A 25,472-nucleotide genomic window follows, 5' to 3' on the forward strand; every position below is an offset into this window, starting at 1 on the left:
TTAATGAGGAATTCTCTCCATTAAATTGTAATTAAAAATATTAATATTATAGAAATATCTAAGCTATTTTTTTTTTTTTTTCGTGCGTATAAGGAAAATATCAGTCTATTTTATATTAAAAAAGAAGTAAATACATTTTATTTTATTGTACAAGTTCTTATTTTTTTTATAATAGTGAACAAAAATGACATTAGCATTTCCTTGCATACCTACATATGATTATAATCTCTCTTATCTTTAGAAATATATATAAAATAATATTCTGAAGACAATAGTTCCAAAGCTGTACGTGCGATAAGAGGATAATGTGAAGCTCGAAAATCCGTTCGATCCTTAAAAAGCACCGGAGGATTAAGGGAGGGAAAAAAAATTCGGAGATTTGCTGCGATATCGTCTATTCCTCTCTGCGTTACAGTTACGCGTCAATCGTTTCCACGCTGGTTCGCGCCAGTCAGTCGCGGAAAGTCGGACGGATGGGCGAGGTCGCATAAAATCGAGGCAAATTTTCGGGAAACGAAATTTCCATTACCGCGATATCCCGTTCGCGTTTCCCGCTTCCGCGATCGACGTGGGAAACGTATCGAAAGTCGCCCGTGAATCCCGTCGCGGACGGATCATGACGATTCTGCGCTCTCCAAATGAGTTGCACAAACTAATTCGCGCCGAACGAGTTTAACACTTCAGTCGTTCTCCAAGTATACGAGATCTCGAACTTTCTTACAATTGCCTGATGAAATTTCTTCAATCGCGGAGAACACGAGAATCTACGAGAAAGCTAAACAACTGTCGCGGTGCTTGCAGCCAACGGCTGATATCGATAGGGGAACGAAATATTGTTCGCACTATTTCATTTCTTCCGAGATTCGCGCGGACAGATGCGCTTTTTATTTGAGTAACGCGCAATCTGCCTGACACCCTTACGTAAAATTTGTAAAATATTACATACACTGTAAAAAAATATGTAATATATTACACAAAAATATGTAAAATTACATAAATAATAAGTGTAAAATTACACGATAAATAATAAATGATTACCTTTTCATTATTTATCATGTAATTTTACATTTATTATTTATGTAATTTTACATATTTTTAATGTAATTTTACAAAATTTTTTTACAGTGTAGGATATATATTGGACCGCGATAAAAGCCAAATTTTCTCATCTATATAAGCGTATGACAAGAATTAATAATATCTGAATATATACTTTTTTTTCTTTAATGCAGCATTTATGTATTATTAGATTTTTAAAGAAAAAAATTGGTACGAAAATTTGATGAAGAATAGAAGAGGATTTTTCCTTAATATCCTGCTTTATTATGCATCGTCGGGAAATATTAGCTTATTACGTATTAAGGTCGCAGGATGTCACCTCCGCTAATCGCCACTGAATATCTCAGCGCGCGCAGTAACCAAATATATTTATAGCAAGTGGTCTAGTATATCAGGATGAGTTCAGCGGTAAATGCCTTGTAAAGTTTCTGCACAATTTCCTTCGACATAGACTTGTTCCCAATCGCATGACTCTCGTTGTGGTATCGTACGCGACCGTTAGACACCCTCGGTAATAGTCCTTGTGTCGGAAAGTCGTAGATAGCTTTGTGTTGCGTCACCAAAATTACGACGTCGACGTGGTTCGTAGCGGCTAGCAATAAGATGTACCCAAGTACGTTTAATCGCCAATGTTAGAGGGCTGAAATATCACCACAAAACTACGATGTGTACAGCATAAACATGTCTTACGTGTCTTTAATATAAAAATAGCGATTTAATTAAATTGAATATGAATAATTTCGGTATATAAGTATTTGTACAAATATCGATACAAAGGTGAAAAAAAATGATATATCGAAATCGTTGTCGCGTTGAATTTAACCAATCATTAATGTAAGAACAGGCCAACTCAAGAGCATAAATTATTAGGATGTTAGTGAATATTATAAATTTTTATTACTTCCCAATTATACCATATTAAAACAATTAAAACATATTAATACAATTAAATCAAACGTTTCGACTGTACGCAGTCTTCATCAGTGGTGTCATATAGTATTAGGCAATTATAAAATTTTAAAAAACATTTCAACGATGCGAATGATTGCAATTCATATTATTAATTATAATCATATATAAAATAACTTGTGGATGATGCGAACGATTACAACTTTTGATGATGTGTAGCATGTATGATTTTGAGGCTGAATACATCGCTATATTGTTCTTGGATCATTTCAAGATGTTAATGCGGATTATTTCCATAATAAAAATTTCTAATATTCACTAACATCCTAATAATTTATGCTCTTGAGTTGGTCTGTTCTTACATTAATTTTACAAATTTATTTTAATATATAAGAGCGTTATAATTTATTATTTTAACCAATCATACTCTGAACTACGTTCGACAAGATATTAATCTTTAAATCTCCCGGATGTTTGCTTTCGATTACGCACAAGAGAACTAGCAACGTCGTTGTGCACGTCGGACGCGGATGGTATTTACGCGATGGGATTGTAAAGGAGTTTGCGGAATTGCGAAGCAGACGCTATGAACGGAGAGACGCGCGAGAGACATAGTCGTATATAGATTGTGGGGGTCGCTTAGCGCATAACGCGAAGCAAAACGCGTATAAGTAGAGGATATCTGTTGGCAGAGAGAGCCTCGGATCCGATGGATACGAGGTCGCCGTCCTATTTCCTCGGGAGAGAGACGGTTATCGGCTGGTCGTGAATGGGGCCAACATCGTGGACACCAATTTTACGATAACGAACCGCATGAATATAGATGGGAAATTGGAGCGACCCCCGACAAGCACGGAGGGCGATTACTCTCACATAGGATTTCTTTAATAATTTAGAGACAATTTAAGGTTTTTTCGACAAGTTTATGGAATTCTTGCGCTTGGACTCGAAGTGCCAATCAATGGTAGCGCAACGACGCGCCAAAAGATAGACCGCGTGCGAGAGATATTTTCATATTTAATTACAGACTTAATAAAAAAAAATTATTTTTTTTTTTCGTAAGCGGCTTATAAATGGTGCATTTTGAAAGAACAATTTTGTAAAAGAATATATACACGTGAACACAAATATATGTGACTAAACATACGTTTCTCGTAAGAGTTTGACGCACAAATATAGGTATTTGGCGCATAAATACATACGAAGAGGGATATTACTAAATACATATTACGAGCTTCCATCCAAATATGCACATAAACCGGGGTGTTATACTATCGCTGAAAGCGATAAGTACGATCCAGTTGTGGCGAAAGGGATTTTAGTATAGGTAACTGACGCACGAGATCGAAAGCCTCATCGGACGACAACGTTAATCAACACGGAGACTGAAACGCTCGCAAACCAAGCAAGTAGAGATCCTCCTTTCGACGATCATGCTCGACTAAAGCCGGTTTATGTTAACCTAGTCTGAGATTAATGTCACAATGAACGCTCAAAAGCCTCTTTGATATAATTTGGCTATCTATACGCCGTATATGTATACGGAAATATTGTTGGCGCTTTTTGAATTTAAATTTAAAATATAAAATATAATATACATATAATATATAAAATGTAAAATTAGAATTTTCCATGTCCATTTAGATACATGTACCTTTATAATGTGATTGACGTCACAATAATTCTATATTGATATTTTAAAACTCGGTACACTAAATATTAATACAGAATGCAGAATTTTGTATTAAAGTATTTTTAGTTACAATTTAATAATCCAAAACTGTCATTTATTTCAAATTCATTTCTGTCCAGTTGCATTTGGAATATGAGATTGTTGACATTTTCGACAAGAGAATTCCATTTTCAATAAAATGTAATTAGGTAAAAAGCCATAGATGAAAGTTATATTTGAAACAAGGAATATTATTGTAAACTATTTTTTGACATAATATCTCTCATAATTATCTTTCTCTCTCTCTCTCTTTCTCTAACATGACATTTCTCCCCCTTTACACATTGAACAGCATTCAACTCCACCAAACTTTGACGATCGTTAGCTTTGTCAAACTTTACACCTCCTATCTCCTTCATTAACCGTTCTCGGAGTTATATAAAGTTGCCATCATGCTATTTCCTTACGATATCAGACTCTTCAGTTGCTTGCACGTCGTTAAATTCTATAAGGTTTTGATCAATCAACAGTATTTCTGTCTCTGAAACAGTTAATCCATTTGTATTATAATATTGATAATATAAATGTATAATTGTATATAAAATTTTAATAAGAACAAATATTTATATATTCTAATTTATAATTTTCACGATACAGTTCTTAATATTTATAATTTTCATAAACCGAGAGATATTTAAATAGTCAAACATTATCATTTGCTTGATTTTGCTCTATAATACGTCTATAAAAAATTTTCTCAGCGAGGAGATTCATATAAAAAATTGAAATCAATTCGATAAAAAATCATTTACTTTTTATTTCAACATAATGACATTTATGCATCAATTGTTCAGCTTAACGACTAAAATCGAATGATAACAATATTTTTAGGAAATGTGTGCGAAAAAAATTTCGGAAACATAAATACAATATAATAAAATTGCAAATATAACAAGATGAAAAATCCATGCCGAAACGTCATAGGTCAAAGACACACATACCTATCCATATACAGATAGATTGATGAAATAAAAATTTCTCGTGCCATCTTGAATTTCGAAAGAGAATGCGAAAACGACAAGCGCTCTCGTGGCATTTCGCGTACCATGATTTCGCGCGATTCGTTTCGATTTCCACATGGGAAACCGAAGATATGTATTTCTGGACCGGCGGCATTTTATATATCTATATATACATACTTTTACATATATATCTACCAAGGGAAAGGCGGGTAATGCAATTCCACGTCGCGAGACTAGAGAGCGGAGTTCTGCTTGCCTCCAGATATATGCATTCCTGCTCTCGCTCTTCCTTCGCGGCGCAACGTCGCGGTGCTGCACGCCGGCATCAGGCAACCGGATAATGCCGTATGAGAAGCGCCTCGTTTGGAAATGTAATATAACCGGAGACATCGGAGGAATGCGTCCTTCGCGGCGGCGCGAGATAGAGACGTCGTCGTCCCTAAGTAAATGAAAATTGAAAAAGGAGAAATTCGCGGCGTAGACTCTTTGCACACTTTCCGCATAGTTTTCCTTCTCGTCTCGCCGTTTCCCTTCTAGGTGTCTGCGGTACACCTATAGAGCACTTCATTTCTTTTCCATTATGAATCCGCGCACCCGGAGCAAAATGTGACGTTTGCGTTGAAATGACAATTCAACCCTCCAAGTTTATTCAGACGTCCTGCACCTCTTTCGTCAGAATGCTTTTCAATAATAAGAGTTATTATATGTGTTCCAAAGAGAAAAATTAATCATTGTTAAAAATCTAGATTTCTAATCCTTTAGGACTTGCTCATGCTTTGATATTACTTTTATGGTAGAGTCTATAATAATACGAGTGAAGAAAGAAATAATTTTCTAATAATGGGAAGAAAAATATTTTTAGATAATTATAATAGGATAATAATGATAAATATAAATAACGTGTAAGCACTGGAGTGCTAATAATTTTGTTGATAGGCAAAAGCATATTAATAGAAACGATCGATTTTTTATAACTATCTCGCTTATAAATAATTAGTTTATTAAAATATTAACAAGTAATAATACATATGTTAAGTAACGTGCGTTTCGTCAAGGTATTTTAGACAAACTGACATCACTTATAACAATGAAATACATATTTCCATGCAAATTCATTCTTCTGTGGCTAAACGAAGAGTGGTATCACGCTGCCACAGTAATTAGTGCTTAATTTGATTTAGTTTATTTGGGTCGGAGTGGAGATTCAACGCGCAACAAGAGGAGAGAGCTCCATAATAACAAAATGACTGACGAAGCACGTGCATTGTTGGAGACTGCGGTATCGCCGAGGGGACCCTGGATGTGATTGACGGTGGTTCGGAGTACCCTGTAGTGTGTTAATTTGAGGGATGACCACATCTACAAGTGCTCCGCCGCGTATCGATCTATGATGGACACACCTCGCTTATAATAGCTTTATTTCCAAGACTTCCGGATAACTTCATTATCCCTGCGTGCGTGCACCGAATTTTCTCACGAGATACTCGCGTTACCGTAAATTACCGTGCATTCCCTTTTATTCTCGTAAAATCTCGTTTGCATTTACAAGCTTATCCGCGCGGATTAATTAGCAGATTCGAACGGCGATATGGTTGGGCGATTTATTTCATCAACGTTTCATTTCAGTCGATTTTATTACTTATCGTTCGCGATTTTATCGAATCGATTTACGGTGAAAAAAATTTACATGTCAATTTTTAAGATTTCGAATATCGTATTTGTATTGCATCATATGCATAAATATCATCGCAAATAGAGAATTGCTATGCATGAATGCATGCATGAATAAAGTCATTTAAACTCGTAAAGTTTTATCTTCGGCGAAATAGAACGCCTTGTATCTCTAATTTTTTTTTTACATATCTCCAAATATTTATAAAGTATATATAACATTTTTATCAGTTTGAACGACCTATATTCTTCTAGGAGGACTACCTATTCTTCAAACATTACATGTAATTACATGCACTAGTGCTTTAATGATAATAATCATAGCAGATATAACAGAATCGTATTTTCGGGGGAGCAATTTTAGGAAACGTATTTCGCCTACAAGAATTTCGCAGAGCTGAGGTAAAGGGAACGTTCTGGACAATGTTCCGGACAACAAGTGGTCACTATCAACATTGTGATACGATACTGGCAGCATAGCGTTCCGCGTGCCATGGGTACAATACTATCAGAACGGTACATAATAATCCACGGTACTAGTAGTGGACCATCGTGCATGTTACTAACCCACTTTACATACATTGTACCTATAGACTCTGGCTTAATTACAATGCGAAGCTATATAGGTCGAACCCTTCTCCCAAAATCGTCGATATCTGTCGATTGCCTTTGCTCGTTTAACTGCAAGGAACTATCGCCGAAATTGTGCGGGAAATGAGATTCTACGTAATTTTCTAGACACCGTCGATTAATCTCGCAAGGCTATTTCTTGCTAATCCTTCGTGTTATAGTTTCATTAATTTAGTTGACACTAAATAATACGATTGTGTTAGAAAATAACTTATTACTTTTTCGCTTAGTTCACGGTTTTTAAGTAATTGTTTTACGAGAGATGAAAAAGACATCATATTTACACATTATTTCTGAAAATATATTACTTTTGTATTTTTTGTAAAAACAAATTGCTTGAAATCAGATAAAATAAGCAATAGACATTTTTATTTCGCGATTTGCATTGTGATACACTTATACAAAGTATCTATAAAATACACAAACAATTGTGAAATGTCAATTATTTTAACAACTTCGTGCTCTAACTTAAAATTAAAGTTTACTTAAAATAAACTAAATAATAAGTGTGCATTACATATATTTCAATAAAAGATTTAATGCACGAAATTCTCATCATTCGTCAAGAAATTGAAAAAAAAAAAAATTGTTTTTCTTATGCAAACTTAATTATTTATTCCATTCTCATGTAGATGAGATGTCGTGAAATTCGAATAATTATTGACGGCAGTGTCTTTGAACCAAAGTTGCGTTGATTAATAAATAGAGAATTAACAGATCTAGTGGACGACTACGTTGCCAGGCGATTTGGAATATAATGTTGTCCTGTATTTCAGCGAATAGCCCAGATGGCTTATTGCCAGATTTGCGCAGGATTCTAGTAAGTCGTAATTTATTGCGTAATGCATTTAGCTATCCTACCAATCTCGCGTCATCCATTGATTTGCAGTACACTCTTGTATTTCTGCATTTGACGATCGAGATATATTTGACACGCGTTCATTAGCGGCCGCATGGTCTTTCTGTAACGAAGCATTCATTTTGACGATTAATTAATGTCACGTTCGTGGAAATTTCTGTACGATTTAAACGGATAAACAGTTATTAATTGCGCAATATTATAATAATATATAACGGGAATGTGTAATTTTCGTGACAAAATAAAAAACTTTTAAAAAAGTACCTTTTTAAACTCCATTTTATATTGTAACGAATACAATTAAACGCTCTTCTTTCTCTCTCTTTTTCTCTCATTTCGCAAATTTTCCTCAAAATAAACAAATAACTACCAGGCATCACGATTAAAAAAACTATCGCAATAAAGCTATCGCAATAATCAAAGGAATAGTAAACAAAGCATGATGTATTAAAAACGTCCACAAGTTTCGAATAATAGTATTACAAACATTATATTTGTAAATTCTGCACATTTTTTAGATAAAAAAATACTCTGTGTACAAAAATAACTCGTTTTAGATATCCAAATATATAATAAAAAATAATTGAAACTGAAGGAGAGAAAAAGCCTCTTCTCTCGCAGAAAGTTTTAAAATAATTGCTTTAGTTTAATTTAACACACACACACACATTTTGATGTTATACAATATCGATATCTCACACATAGCGCTAACGATTTTCAACTTGTAAAAAATAAATTTTACGATATGAAGAAAATAAATGTATCCCATTTCTTGTTTAATTTTTCAAGTAACTTTTTAATGAAATTTTAATTTGTTTTTAATCAGTTGTAAAAGTAAGCTCGAAGCTGGCCGATGAAAAGTCGCGAACAAAGTTTCCCCAGCGCGATTGAAGACTTTCCGTCGTTCAATTATCCAGATTTTCCAGCACGCAATCGATTGAGCTGCCGCCAACTCGTACGGCTATAATCATGTCTCGCGCGCGCTATTTCAAACCGTGATATTATACAATTTGCGCGCTCGTTAGCGAAAACGCGCGACGGTGGCCGTTTGTGATCACGCATCGGGATCGCGCACCTTTCAGCGTATGCAAATATAACGCGCGGCTGTATTTGCATACCACGGATTCCGCCAGAAAACCGTCCTCCGATCGGGCTCGGACGTTCAAAAACAGGCTGGACATTTTGAATCCGTAATTCCAGGTTAGTCTTTTGCATTTACATGCGCCAATCCTTTCCCGATTGCAGATTACGTAACCCTCTCCCTCATCCCCCCGTGACGTGGAAATCGTCCATCTGTAATTTTTTATCATACGTACCTATGTATTTCTCGCGTAATGCCGTGTATTATTGCTGGACATTTGTTATTTTTTTTTTTATTCTTCAGATATTTTTTCCATTTTTTTTTTTTTTTTGATAAAATAATTTTTCAGTGTGTAATATTACGTTACATTGCAAATCATGTTTTCATACACTCCTATCTCTTTTACAATTATTTTTTATAATTAGTTTTGCATTTTAGTCTTACATTTTTCATTCTTAGTATACTATTCAATTATACTATCCTTTTTTACGTTTATAATATAAAAATTTATATTTTTAAACACTCATTTGCATATTCTTCAAAATATCTAATACGTTGAGAAAACCATCTTCCTCAGTTCTATCAAAAGTTTCTCATTCTTTATTCTTATCTCGATATAAATAGATGCGAAAATTCAAATACGCATAAGTATGATTTATTTCTTTATTACCCGATAACGTCATGGAATATTAGGAGAATTTTAGCAAGCGTTATGTCGTAACGCATTACTTCGCGTTGTAAAGACATTCCAATCCTTCATTCATCAAAGTTGCAGGACCTTGCATTACGCTGTCGTGGATAAAGTGATGTATCGTTTCTCTTTTGCGATAAACTCGAAAGGAGTAATACTTCAAGAGAGAGAAAGGGGTGAAAGGTACCAATCAATTACAGGCACGCTAACGTCTTTTGAATATGTTCCATCACAATCGCGCAGAGAAGAGAGAAGTCCATTATTTGACGATCTAAAAACAATTATGCGCAAGGGGATCGTCGTGTTCCTTACCGCTAAAAAGATCGATAGAGGAATAATAATACTCAAGCTCCTCTCTCTCTCTCTCTGATCATTGTGATCAGAATGCAGCGGATGCACCCAATTGCGAGCAGATCGTATCAATTCTGCGTTACTCACGGCTCGAGAACAGAGATATCGATAATCGGTGCGAGTGAATTAATGCGGGAAGAAAGCATTTTTGCGCGCGAATGACGTGCTCGGCATCATCGTCTGATGGGGAAAAATCTCGGTATCCGCGATGCTCGTTAAACGCGAAGCTCCGGTAAACGTGATAAATCGGCGCTCGCCGTCCTATCGCGAAATTGTCGCGTCCCGACAAAACCACGCTGCGACTGAACTGGAAATTAATATATTTAAATCCGACGAAAATGCTCTCTCTCTCTCTCTCTCTTGTGCTTGAGCGAGCGCGTACCATTTCCGGCTTTCCGCTCTTCCTTCTCTTTTCACTGCGCTTCGCTCTGACGTAATCTACGGTTTCGGAGTTTCCTCAATGGATTTTTGGATTACCGTGAGACAAATGACTACTGTTCCCCACGGAGAAAGTATAGAATACTGTAGAACCATGATTATCCGGCCAATCCCGACAGAGAATTAGCTCGACGTCGGTGGAAATTTCTTCCCCATTACAGAGGTCTACCTTAGAAATTGATGAAAAGATATTACGAAATAATAATCTTGAATATTTACAATGTAAATATTCATCGAGTTAAATCGAGGAGACATTAACTTAAAATTTCGATTCTGAGTCTGTGTCTTGAGTTCTTAGAATTTTCATTCATAAGTCATCTTAACGCTCGATTTCAGAATTATATTTATAAAGATTTATTAGTCTTTTTGAAGAGCTCACTTTTGCAGTATTAATTTTTTAATATATCTGTAATTTTTGCTTTTTTAAATTTTTTAAAAAATCTGTAGAAACTCAAAATTTCAAATTAATATTATAAAGTTTAATAAATTATATCAAATGATATGTTAATTGATTAATAATTAGGGAATATTATTAAAATTTTTTATTGTTATATGTACGTAAAACAGAGTTTAATAGAAATATAAAATTATCATGATAAAGAAAAATTATGAATATTAAACACGGTATAATATGAAGAAATAAAGATACATATTTATATATGCTTTAATACGATAGATATATATTTTTTTAATATTAGATGCAATATTATAATTCACAATTAGTGTTTTAATCTTTTCAAAATGTTAATATACTTCTCAAAAGATTCAGTTTTCCTATTTCGAAATGCTACTGTGAGTTTCTAATATAAACTGCTTAATAAAATAAATATACGAAAAAACCGTCACGTAAAGTTTTGTATTTAATGCGATTTATATTTTGTCGCCCATTTAATATTTGCAAAAAATGATCGGAATAAACGTTTTTCTTCATATTTTTTATATTTGTGTGGCAACTTTTATGAGCGCCGGTGATAAAAGTAAAATGCGCATTGTTACTCGCACCTACATTCTGCAAATTACATCATTTCTTCTACTGTGCCTTAACGACAGTATATAATGAAACCGTGGCAAATTTATATATTTCAATTTCTATGATTGTTCCGAATATTAATATATAAAAAAATTTATGTTTAGATTATATAAGATAGATATATGTTTCTACATATTTTATGGATCATATTATATAATCGTATGTTTCTATATTAAGTCCTATGTTAAGTTTGAATTAATGGCACAATACTAAATAATTTCAAGTCAATTGTACAATATAATTCAATACATATAGAAAATATGCATAATACGAGATATCTAAAAAATATGAGATAAAAGCAATCAAAGTTTTTGAGTTTTCTTTCTATTTGTGAGAAGCATAAGTATCATGTATGACGTATTATTTATACAGAGTTTATAAATTTAATTGTGTATTTTCCAACTTTTTTTTCTACTTAATATTTAAGATAAAATTCACGGTCCAATTATTTTCCAGGCTTTGAATGTTTGCCCGGATAATTGCATGAAACGAAAAAAATAGAGAAAAAATGATTCTATCCCTTTAGCTGTAACACAAACAGTAATCTCTTTGTAGGAATATTGTTTATATTTTTCCTTTTCATATGAGACGATTCGGATGGGATAATCATCAAAAACGAGCCACGCAAACATGCCTTAAACGACATGATCCCCGTTCGGCGTCTAGCGTTCGGATTACCTACCACGTTTTACTTTACCGAGAATTAACGAGCCGAGAAGTAAATAAGCACTCCGCTTACGATTCACGGGGCCAGTATTATACGAGCCCTCGTCTCATAAAATCCATAAAGCACCGCCGTGGAGCGTAAGAGAATGAGCATGCCCGTGAAAATTTTGCAGCCCGATCTACTTTTCCAGACTTGGAAGTTTACGGGGTCGTCATACGTGCACCAAAAGGTAGATATGCATGAATGTATGTATTACACATAGGTACATACATACATATATACATGCATATAATATAAAAGTATTTTTTAAACGCACACATACACATAAATACATATAACATAATTCGATAAAAATGTTTACAGCTGAAATTTTTGTTGAATTTGATAACGCGTTATTAACGTGGAAAATTAGCAAAATTTTATAATTAAAGTTTAAATAAAAATTATTTAATAAAAATAAAATTAATTAAAGAACAAGATTTTGTACACGGAGAGAATTTTCTCTTAAAATTTACCCTGAAAATCATGGTAATCGTGCGACAATATGGTGTTGGAAGAATCTTATAAGAGTTTCTCTGATTAATATTTACCACAATAAAAGTATTAATATGTACGTAGTAAAATTTACTATGTACATAGTAAATTTAATTACTATGTACATAGTAAATTTTATTATGTACATAGTAAATTTTACTACGTACATATTAATATTTTTATTGTGGTAAATATATTAATCAGTACATAGTAAATATGTACCATATTGTCGCACGATTACCATGATTTTCAGGGTAAACTCTAAGAGAAAATTCTCTCTGTCTAGACAATTTATGAAAAAGAATATGATTAAATACATTGCATGTAAGATACATTTCCCAAAAGTATTATTATAATTTATTTTGATGCAAAATAATGATGAGTCTATTGAATAAGATTTGAGAAAAGAAGGTGGATAAACAATAAGAGCGGTGCTGATATTTTTATGAATATATTTCTCTACGCTCATCAGTATTCTCCACATACCACATGCACATGTGAAAATATATTTATTACGGTACCTTAAGAGAGAGCCAGAGGAAAGTTTATCGAGCAAGATATGGGACACCTTATGTAGAGACACATAAAGCGAGCTATATGGGGTATATGGAACCAAGGTAATCCCCATGCCACATTCGCGAGACTCTTGAAAAATGGATCGGTCCGTTGCTGTGTTGCGCGTATAATATCGTTCGTAACAGTAATGTTCGTAATAGCAGCTATAGGTGATCATAAAACGGTCACTATTCTGATAACATAACAGTAAATCATCATCTCGTCGCGTCGGCACGATTATGCTTGCGATTACGTGGCAGTCGAAAAATTGAAAACATTTTCTTCATAAACGAATCTCAATCACTCTTGGATCCGAAAATGCTTTCATTTGAATCTCTTATATAAGGTTTCTTCTTAAATACAAAAGAATATGTCGAGAAAAACATTTATTTTGTTTATTAACCATTTAAAAAATCGTTATAATAAACATAATGTTGATTATAGTATATTATTATATTGTAAATAACGTAATATATATGATCATATCGATAATCATTAATAATTAATAAATTCGAACATTATATGTTTAGTTTCAAGTAGTATGGTAATATATTATGACTGAAATATAAGATTTATATTACAATTGTTCTCGAAAATATATAATTACATCAGTTTGGTATATAATCATGACAATGACATTGATGTTCAAATTCAATTAATCCAGGATCGCGCACGAGAATTTATCATATAAATAAACGTAAAATTTTATTATGCGGTGTTATGACAAGCAGTAATTATCGTATTTATAATATCAAATCGGCAGCAAATGAATAGATCAGATGGTTCGAATGAGAGAGAAAGAGAGATTATATCTATTCGTTGTAAATTAAATTTATTTTATTCAAAAATTGAATGCTATTTAACACTACAATAGATGTAAATAAGAAATATTTCGTTCTGTTATAAATGTCGGTATTTACTTACAATTAATTTCTGTATACAAACCACAAAATGCTGATGAGAACATAAGCGAATATTTCAATTAAACTTTGAATATAATATTTTGCGGCTATATATATCTGCGTCATAATGAAAGTACAAAATTGGAGGAATTAATATTAGCAAATTAGGTAAAAAAAAATATAAACCAACAGCGTAGTTCAATTCGTTATTTCGATGATTTCGTTATGGTAGAACTTGTTCTCATCACCGAGAATGTCTTCGAGGCGGAACAGATTTCAGTTACTTGGCCGATAGACTTAGGAAGAAGCAATTAACCGATGGGTTAACTGTAAGAGCGTCCCGTAGGGAACCAATACGATTTCTCGCGCTAATGCATTAAGCTAATCTTCGAAGTTTGAGCAAAAACTGCATTGGACACGAAGATCTCGAAAGTTTAAATTCCATCCCGAAGTCTCCGTCCCTTTTCAGTGCATCGGAAAATTGTGATTGCGATCAGTATCACTATTTTTTTATTTTAATTCTTATTATATTTATTAAATAATTTTTTAAATATTTATTTGGTCAGCAAATTGCAAGTGAGAACCAAAAAATTTACATCATAGTTCGAGGGTGATTAAAAATACAAATAAATGTAATCGAAATTGAATTTTAATTTGGATCTTAAAACGGTGTTTTTTTCTCTATTTTACCATATTAAATATTTATCATATTTAATATTTGATCATATTTTGATAATAACCATGACGAACGTGAAGGTTTCACATAAATCGGAAGAAACGCATTCTTGGATTTATATTCTCATCCCATTTATCGTTTTACGTAGAAACCGACACGACAGGAGCAGTAACCTCGTTACTTATTCCGTTCTAGTTTAGCTCTTTCACTGCTATGGATACATATATAATACGCATCCGAGAAAATCCGGAGATATGATAGGTATATTCTCTAATAAATTCTTAAAAATCCGATACGTATGCATCCAGCATTTATATGCCAATATACACTTCTTTAAAAATAAAATTATTGGCCATATAAGCATTTAAAAAGTATTTCATATATATTACATAATACTAAAAACTACAATAAGCAAAACTAAGCAATACAATATTAAACAGAAATGTTTCAGTTTTATTCACCGAAATCCACCCTTATATATATTATTCCTCTTAAATAAAAAGGAAAATAAAATTTAATTATTCAAAAATATCGAAATTTATTATTGTCTCTTTTCCCATTGGGATTATCTCAATGTGTTCAATATGTTTAATGTCGATATGTATTATTTCAATAAAGATCATTGAACGAAAGTTGTGTAAATTGATTTGAGTATTGAAAGAATTAATAGCGTGTGAATACTTTTATTCATTTATGATATTTTAATATCAATATGCTTGTAAAAAATAGAAAAAATTGTGATACATTCCTCTCTCGAGTTTGCAATAATATATCGATCGTTACAGAATTGCGTAGTTTGACAGTTTTTTAAATCGAGTTCGTATTCAAGTTTGCTCGCGGCATTGCTTCCGCTGATGGGCGCACGGCTACCGAAGTTGATTCGCGTGTTGCATTCAGAATCGATGGAATATTAAAGATGATTCAAACAATAATATTGAAAACAGTGATTCAAGAATTTAAGATTCCACTAGAATAAAATAAAATCGAAAAAAAAAAATAAAATAAAATCGAGAATTCTTGAATCATAATTAATAGTGAACAATTAAAAATAAATGTAATTCTTTGAGACAATTCTGTAAACAAAAACGTAAAGAAGAGTTGATAAGAAAAATATTACTGAAAAGTTAATCTTTGAATTTTTTTATATATTTAATTAAATAAAAGTGATTTGAAAAATGTAATAAAGAGAAACATTTTTGTAGTAATTCTTTATTAAATAACATGTGTAAAATAATTGTATGTAATATAATAATATAAATGAAAACTAATTAAAACAATAAGAACAGAAACACGTAAATAATGACCGCTACGTGCGCGCTGTTATGCTTGTTAAAATTATATTAGAGCTTAAATTTAAAAGGTTGAACTTCATACAGCGTTCATGTCAGCAGCGAAAGGATTAAAGTTACCATGGAGACTCTAAATGAGACAAAATGAAGAAGCAGTTAAGAGCGAGCTGCTCAATATCGAGTTACTAAAAGTTGGGAGAATTGCCGAAGTCATCACAAAGAATTGCATGAACGACGACACTGTGAAAATAAGCCGAACCTTTTGTCATATAATTGTAAGATAAGAACGAACTTATTCGTAGTAATGGAAGAAATCGTGAAAGAGAACTCTTTAATCATTAATAGATCAAGAGGTAAGAAATGGAGAGATTAACGTATTATTATCTCTGTCGTTATCTAAAGTCTTTATATAATTTGCAGAACTACGAGAGTTTGACAACTCCATGTATCCTTAATTACATCATAATTATGCATAATGTAATTTCGTCTTATTACGTAGCGTTCAACATTTTCTTGATGTAACTGAATCCAAATAGCACAAGGTTAGATAAGTTACTTATATTTTCTAGCTAACATCGTTATTGTAAAATTTGTGATAAAAAGTATTCGAATTATATAAGTACTCCAAATTTTATATCGCGTATCATTAAATTAACGATACTATCATCAAATTTAATATAATTTAATATTAATATAATTGCAACAAAATAATCAATGATTTTATGTGATTACGGGTAATTATAATATTTGTAGTAATGAAGTAAAAAAGTGTAGTGCAATTTATTCGGAAACTGAAATGGAATAATTATGCCAGAAATGACGAAAGTAAAGTTGATCCATAATTTAAACGATTCTCATGCCCTGCGCATAGGGATGCATGTACACGAAAGATCACCGATCTCGTAACGCGGGCGTCTTCCATTCCCATTCTTTCCGCAACCAGTCGCTTTTATCTTCGTATCGTGCCGCGACGGAACGTGATAAAGCGCGTTTCACGCGAGAAAGGGTTCTTTGTTCGACGAGCAATGCATTATTTGTGCGTCTATCGATCTTCGGCCGTGACGAGATCCTTCGCGCGTTCGCTCGTTCGTCGATCGGTGATAAACATAAATCCCCCTTGCCAAAGTCATCCCCAATGTTCGTGGAAGAATTGCGCGCATTTGACTTTCGGATATTCCGACGATGGTGCTAAAAACCTCTGTTGGAATCTCCAATTAATGTGAAATTTTCAGTAAATTCAAGAAAATCATAATATTATATTTTGTATTTAATTATGAGAAGTACAGAATATGACTTAAAATAAAAATTAGCTCGCTGGAAAAAAAAAATTTTAAATACGAACAAATAATTAAAAATTCTTGCGCGATGATTTACAATGTTGTAAAAAGTGGAACGTTTCAATTATTAAACGGATTTTCTTTATTTATGTAGTTTGATTAATAAAGACTCGACATACATATTTTTTTAATCAAATAGATATTGCTTTTTCTGAATATCCGTCAGATATACTACATTTACATGACGAAAAAAATTCTACTCGCACGTGACAAGAACAGAATAATCTATTTACGGCAGCAAAAAGTGAATCGGAGATTTTTCAGTTTTACGGCGAGCTGAAATCACGATCGCGCGCGTGATGGACGGGTTTCAGTTGGAAGAACGGACAGTTGGATTTCACGTAAGAAAAGATTCATTCCCAACTAGGGAGTTTCTCTCGCTCTTGGGTGTAGCAGTTAGTTTCCCCGAAGGACGGCATTAGGAAGATTAAAGGACAATTCGGCCCTCATTGCGAAGGGATTAAAATCACTCTCACAAGCTTCGCAGTTTCCTTCCCCATGTGTCTCTACACCGTGCTTTTTCTTCTTTGCCTATCCGACAGGATGTGGTGGATGTGCAGCATCTAACGTAGCATTCGCGATCGGTGACAAGCGGAATTAACATAATCCTGCCGCTTCTCGTCAAATCGACGGGTACAAATCAGCACGCGCGTTAGATTTCAGGACATGGATAAAAAAGACGATCAGTTTGCTCGGTCCGCTTTGCTCAGTCGGATTTAATGATCATTTCGCGCTGATCACTCTTAAATGATCCGAGTTAAGGGACAGGATAATCTAAAGCGGTCGATTAGGTTGCGAATTTCTCGCCGTTAAGAGGAACGATTTGACTCCGCTCGATTCACTCGAACAGCTTAGATCGAGAAATCTCTATCATTTGTCAAATGGATTGATTTGATTATAGAAATTGCTCGAATAACCGCGAGAGTCCTTGCTAGCACAATTATCTTTCTTTCTTTCCAATTATTTATAATTATATTAAACCCAGTTATATGAAAATAATCAGAAGAGATAAAACACTCAATTCTGACGTGAAATTAAAATACATGAAATTGGCAGATCATATTCGTCACAAGAATCAATGAGAAGATATCGATACTGTTTGAAAGTGGGGCTGATCTCAATGTCAACGCACATCTCGTGGAAATGATCGCGTGCGAGCTAAACTTTTCGTTCTCAACAAGTAGTCGACGAGAATTCAATAGAGAGCTCGATAGAATTTAATAGAAGCTATAAATGTCCCGAGGTGCCGACTCGTAAAACAGTATATCCTATTAACCGCGACGGTAACCGATATCCGTGCGTCTTGACTTCTCTCGCGGTCTTATCGGTGATAGGTAGTCGTGCGATAAGCGAGTTTACGAAGGGCGAGGGTGCGAACTCCAGAAATCTTTCGAGTTATCTCGAGAATCAGCGCGGACCGGACTGTTTCGTATTTCGTCGGCGTACCACGAAATCTGCTGGATTTCGCCGGCTAAGTCGCGCGCCGAAGCCAACCTCCAACTCGCAAATCGGAATTCCTGTTATCCGCGAAATAAGAATTAAAGGCAGATATGTGCCCGCGGAGCCGGATTGAGAATATAAATCCGCGGATAAAAAGGGAGCAAAGAGAAAGCATGCGCAATGCACTCTTGCGCTATCGAGTGCCCTAATCTTGAATAAGGAACGAGCACGAGAGAAAGAAAAAGAAACCCTCTCTTCCTTCGAAGAGGAAGGAACGAGAACGGGGAATTACGGTTTGCGGCCACCAGACGTACTGAAATACTCGAGTGAAGCCGACGGGGAAAAGCCCCGAGAGAATAGAAACATATCACTTTCCTGAGGACAGGAAGTAAAAATTTCGACTGTGCAATGCCGAGGAAATGGCAAGAAAAATAAGAAAGAGAAGAGAGGGGGCAAGCATATATGTATACATATAATATTTTAAGAAAATTTTTACATTATATACTAGCCAAAGAAGTATTACGTTTTTTAATTGCGCGATTAGTAATGAAATATTAAAAAAAAAATAATAAAATTTTTTTATGCATATTCTTATCTTCTAAGAAATGCATAAAAAATACTTTTACACACACGCGCTTGCATGCGGAATATTAAAAATATCATGTTTTTACTTATAACAATTGTAATCAAGAATTTAAATGTTCTCAAATAATTTTTATACTTTTTAAATTAAAACCGTGCACATAAGAATTGTATCACTCTAATAAAAAAAAAAAGAAATTAATTTTGAGTATTATCGTCGTGACACTCGTTAACGGTATAGAGGTAAAGGATGAAATTACAGTCAGCAATGAGAGAACGAGCACGATTAAGGTTCGCGTAGAAGGACTCTGGAAAGGAGGAAGAGAGGACCACGGAATTAGATATTACTCGATGTTGAGATCGCTCGCCAACTGGCTTTGATATATTACCGAGCGATAATCCTATCTGCGGGTAAAGCCAGGACACTATGATACAACCGGGGCAACTGAACGCCACGTCGACTCCGTTGCACCTACATTATACATCCAGCTAGCTACCTGTCTGTATGAACTAGACTTGTGTCTGAAATGTCTATAACGCGGAGAAGAGAGCGAGCGCGGTTTATATGGGCGCACCGACATCTCTAGTAAGAGCCTGAAGATGCAGATTCATGTTGACGAAGGAAGGTAGAAAGGTCAAGCGACTATGTCAAGAACGATTGCAATGCATTTCACTGACGTGTAGTATTATATTATATGTATGTATATCTCACGAATACACGAAAATGATGAAATATTCCACGTTACGTGAATTGGCAAAATTCCCATATTTCCGCTGTCATATTAAATACAATATAAAACGAGGGGAGCAATTACTACAGTGTAAATGATTTTTTTGTTCCATCCTGAACGGTTCATTGCACGCAGCAATGCAATCGATGACGCGTAACATTTGTGTAATCAAAATGAAAAGCGTATTGATATATATTATTATATAATAAATTTACAACATACACATCATGTGAAAGAATATAATAGCTCCATCATATTTATTTTATTTTGATTCATTTTTCAATTAACTATATATATATATATATTTTTTATTATAAACTTTACATTTAAATTATATTATACTCTTTTGTTTTATAATATGTTTATTTTTATAATTTAGTATTTTATCAGTATTTTTGTGATATAAATATTTTTTATTTATATATCTTATATCTCATTTTTTTTCTGCAATTCATATATCGTTTATCATGCTATTTAAATTTTAAAAAATATATTGCATATATTTTGCTGTCATAAGTGTGTCTCTTTTTTCTCTTAATACAACGACATAATTGGTCATTGAGAATGATATGACTTATGTTTGAGCAATTGCTATAATGTTTGAAATTATTGTGTTTTAACTCTCTTCTATCATAAACATGAATTTAAATCATCTTATAATCCCTAAATATATTGAATGGATAAAAATATTATTATAAATTTACGCTTCTCCAAAATGCATTGAAATAATTAGGATAAATTTTTTGTAGATATTGGAGTGAAATTCTAATGGGGGATTTGACTATAACGGAGTATTGCGCCGTATAAAATATCAGCCTATACGCGCGCGTTTTATACGGAAAAAGCGCATTATACGATTTACTGATGCCTCAGTCCTCGCTTGCGTTATCTCTGGCGAATTGATAACCACCATCGACGACGTAAACAATTTTTCCCCGACTCCTGTGCACACATCACCCCACTTAACTGCTTCTCAAAGCCAGCGAAAGACGAGCGCGCGTATTGCTTCTGGGCCACAATGCAGTTTCAATTGATTTCCAGGTCCATCTCGAAAAAGAGATGCTCGAGACCTCCGGCGCGCTACGATGAACCGAAAGAAAAAAAAAAAAAGATGGAAGGACGGAGAAAAAGAAAAAATCCGAATTCTCGATACATACCGATATATGAATGGCCGTTCGCAGATCGCCCCCGGGGCCAGTCCGACAAAATTGCATCCGGAATTTCAATATAGCGCATATCATATTTCAACCTTAAAACGCCGCCAGCGTTGTCCGGGTATTACTTTGAGGCTTCTGTGCTCGTGCAAGTCGACTTTGCCGAACGATTATAGAAATTCCGAGTGCGGTAAGGTGCACGCAGATGAAGCACGTATATACACACAATCACCCTTTTCTCAACCCTTTCGTTAGGATGAAACAACCTCTGTGCGTATGCGCGTGTTTTATACGAGAGACATTAGACGCTTTTTGCTCGGAATAAATGATCAAAAGGTAGCTCCGGATTAAAGCTGTCGCTCCTACCTGATGATAACTTGCTTTTATACAGCTTGCCTGTGCGATTCGATGCTTTATACAGCGTTTTAATCAAATTTTTAGAAAACAAGATGATGTCATTAATGTACATTTTGCGTTGATGGAAATAAATTCGCGCGTGTTTTCTGGATTCGTTGTCCGATTTAGAGCTAATTTCGGCTTACAATTAGTAAAGAGAGATTTATGCGATTAAGGTTTGACTGTGAGTAGAAAATAGGAATTTATTATAATCTTTGTCAAGTAGATTTAATTGTGATCATTATTTCGTAAGTCTGTTAGTGAGTTCTAGTTTTTAATCTCTAATTCTAACTTTTGGTTTTACAGTTAAAATCGACATTTTGCTACGTGTGATCTCGTATTGTCATTAAAATATTATAATGTACAAGGATTCCAAAAATAAAAAAAAATGTGCTAATAAGCTAAATTAATATGCTAATAAGCTTAATAACATTGCTCTTGTTTGAAGTCGAATCTTAATTTTGTCAAATAAATACACAGCCTAGCTTCTTGTATATACTGTTCATTATTTTTTATTAATTCCATCACCTCCTTTTCTTTCATAAATATAGGGATGTAAGAATTATAGAACTCTACAAAAAAAGAGACTAGTAGCTTTAGAAATAATCGATAATTACTGTGTAATTAATAAAATAGAAATGAATAAAAGAGATTAATAGCGATATTAAACTGGAGATTACGAGCCGATTATAATTTCAAAGTTTGTTCTTTTTACGTTGTATTTGCTGGAAAAGGGGAAAATTATCGCGGTTCACACACACACGCACACGCACGCACGCAAATCGTAAACGAGAAAGACGAGAGAAATTAATGTCAGTTCGTTAGGATGGCTTGTGTCCATGTCGCAGAATTTAATTACTAGTGTGAGTAAAAATAAATGGCAGCAGCCACGCAAAATATACCGATTTAATGAGGAGGAACAAGCATATCGCCATCGGCACACTCGCGATATTCGCCGTTAGACGGAACGACCTTTCGGGTAATTTTCGCTGTATCTAACGATCTCTAGATACGACGCGACGAAACATTTTTTTCTTCTTTATTAATGAAAAATATCATAAACGAGTTTCAAAGCAATCTTCTGCCAAGTGCTCGACGCGATGCGCGCGGAGACAATTTTCTTCCAAAGTTTATCCGAAGTTCGCGATTATCGAGAGACGCTTCCATTCCGCGAGCGAAAAATTCTCATTATAACTTATCCGCGATCGACTCGACGGATATATATATATATATATATACCTCGGGAATCACATCGTTGACGAAGATGACGAGTCTGAGAAATCGTCAAGACAATCGGGCGGCGAAAGCGTAATTGAAAAGGATGAAACTCACAAGCGCGCGGATATCCGCAGAGATGAGAAACATCGTTTTTCCAGCACGAGAAACACACGCGAATGAGAAGAAACGAATTCGGAAACGGGCTTGAACGCGAGAAAGACAGGGAGAGTTGACGCCGTCGAGTGAATGCTTGGCTCACCACTGGTGATTTATTGTTGCGGGAGTGAGGAAAGAGTTGTGAGAGGATATACGTGGGATGTAACGCGAGAGCGAAGAACCAAGGGACGAATGGTAATAAAAACATTTATTCGGCAAATGAAATTGGGAGTGAATGGGTGAGATTGATCGGGGGAGTTATGCCATTGTCGGCGAAAGATTCTGGTGGACAACAAGATCCTGGCGAATGTTCCGGTGATATCTCATCGTTTATCACGATCTAGGGGTAGAGAGAACTCGTAAGTCCGGAAGATCGTCCGACAAGCTGCACACGCGGTGTTGCATTGAGCGCGACTAAGTTCGCGTGTGAGTTGCGATGATTAATCGATAACAGGCTCCATATGATACGGACAGTGTGTTGTCAATGTGATGAAACGACCCTAATCACATTAGTTAACGATGGTATGATCGATATATTATGATGGAACAGGTCATCCCGTTTCGTTCAGTTTAACATCACAGTACGCTGCCGCCGGCGTTCACGTCATGCTTATCTTGCTCGCGTATCAGCGTGTTATACGCTCACATCTACATGTACATTATGATAATAGAAGCGAGCTGGCTAATTAATCGATCCACATAACGATGCTACCTGCCTATCTCCCAATTTCAGTTTGCGCAATATATATATGTATGTATTTACAAATGCGCCTATATATCTACACGAAGACACACATTCTGTATTACAGAGGAGAAAAGCATTAAATATATTATTATAATTATATACTTTGCGAATAAAACTTTTCTGCGGAGATATTTTTTTATTAATAGCTCTCATAGTCGTTTTTTATTGTTGTATATTTAATTTAAAAAATGTTGCTAATATGAATCATTGCCAAACTGAACGAAAATGATGACTGGAGATCTCTCTCGAGAAAAAAAATAAGAGAAAAAATCTGACGTATTTCCTGCGCGACAATTGTTATTAACCCGCGTTCTCTCGTCTATTGCAGTGTGCCATTTGCTACGAAATGGTGTAGCAGCGATTTTTGGACCGCAGAGCGCGCACACGGCGTCTCACGTGCAGAGCATTTGCGACACCATGGAAATTCCGCACTTGGAGACACGCTGGGACTACCGGCTTAGACGACAGAGCTGCCTCGTCAACCTCTATCCTCACCCTACTACTTTGTCTAAGGTACGTATACAAACTTGGGGAATAATAGCCTCATTAAAGCGACAACTGCCGCAGAAAATCTGCCTCCGTGGCCTTTCTCTCTCTCTCTCTCCTCGGTTTCACGAATTTCTTGCCCCTCGTAAAACTGTTCCATCTCGCTTTCGTCGACAAACAAATATCGCTTTTTTATGTCGTGGGATTAATTAAACGGTCGAATCTCTAAATCAGGATGGTATTAAACATTTCATAATTTGCTCGGCATTTTATGCTGCATTTAATTAAGTGTAATTATTTAATTGTAATTGTTTAATTAATTGGGATCAAAAGGAAATACAACGAAACTCAGGAGAATTAAACTCTCGATAAAGATGAAGAAATATATTATTTCTCAAATTTCAGGATCATAAATGGTTTGATAAAAATATAGTATGATTGATGAAACTATATTTCAAAGAGGTTTAATATTTTACTAGTACAAATATTTTTTTTAATTTTTGCCTGTGTATATATCCTTTTTTACTGGTTAACCAAAAACATAGCTATTGGTAAAATCAAGCACTATTTGAATTACGTTGAAGCAAAAGAAACTATTTCAGTTTTCGCTTTAGCCGTGCGTTTTCATCAAGCCGCAGCGCGGCTTGAATTGCTTTCTCGACCACTGCGTTGCATTTGCAGCTATATCTAGTTGCATTGGATGCTGTGCTCACAATGCGACAGTTTCTAAACTTAACGTAAAAGAACTGAAACTTTCTAAATTTCCCTTAATAAGCTCAAAGTTCTCCCGGGAAAGAATGCGGCTGAAAGCCTCAGTCGCAGGATTTGTGTACCTCTCGAGCTTTCGGGTTAACGAGACTTCTCTCCCTTTTTCTCCACACTTTTCTCTCAGCTTGTTGTTTTATGAATCCTCGCAGCTCTTTTCCTTTTCCCAATATTTGCGACTCGCGAACACTCGCATCTTGCGACATTGTGCTTCCTTTCCTTCTCGCTCGTTCTCTCTCTCTCACGCGTCTTTTCTCAATATTTACCACTAGATTTGTCCTCCCGAAAAGCGTTTTATTTATTCCCTGTATAAAATGTAATGGGAATCCTGCTCATCGCCCACCATTGAGTTTCCTTTATCTTCAGGGAATTTCGTGAACGTTAACCGTAAATAAATATCCGAGATACTTTATGCTTCAAACGAGA

The 25,472-nt window shown here is 34.7% G+C and overlaps 1 protein-coding gene across 5 annotated transcripts in view; it reads left to right on the top strand.

Annotated features, from left to right (window-relative positions):
* The window catches only part of KaiR1D (Kainate-type ionotropic glutamate receptor subunit 1D), a 412,954-nt gene that overhangs the window by 307,118 nt on the left and 80,364 nt on the right, over positions 1–25,472 (top strand). For all 5 annotated transcript variants that reach the window (XM_085481707.1, XM_029309255.2, XM_029309257.2 and 2 more), the window contains one exon: positions 24,124–24,308. In XM_085481707.1, coding sequence (XP_085337833.1) covers positions 24,124–24,308 — 185 coding nt within the window. The remainder of the gene's footprint in view (positions 1–24,123; positions 24,309–25,472) is intronic.

Source organism: Nylanderia fulva, unplaced genomic scaffold (assembly GCF_048542155.1).
Source record: "Nylanderia fulva isolate GAGA-0341 unplaced genomic scaffold, ASM4854215v1 Scaffold19, whole genome shotgun sequence".
Classification (NCBI taxonomy): Eukaryota; Metazoa; Arthropoda; class Insecta; order Hymenoptera; family Formicidae; genus Nylanderia; species Nylanderia fulva.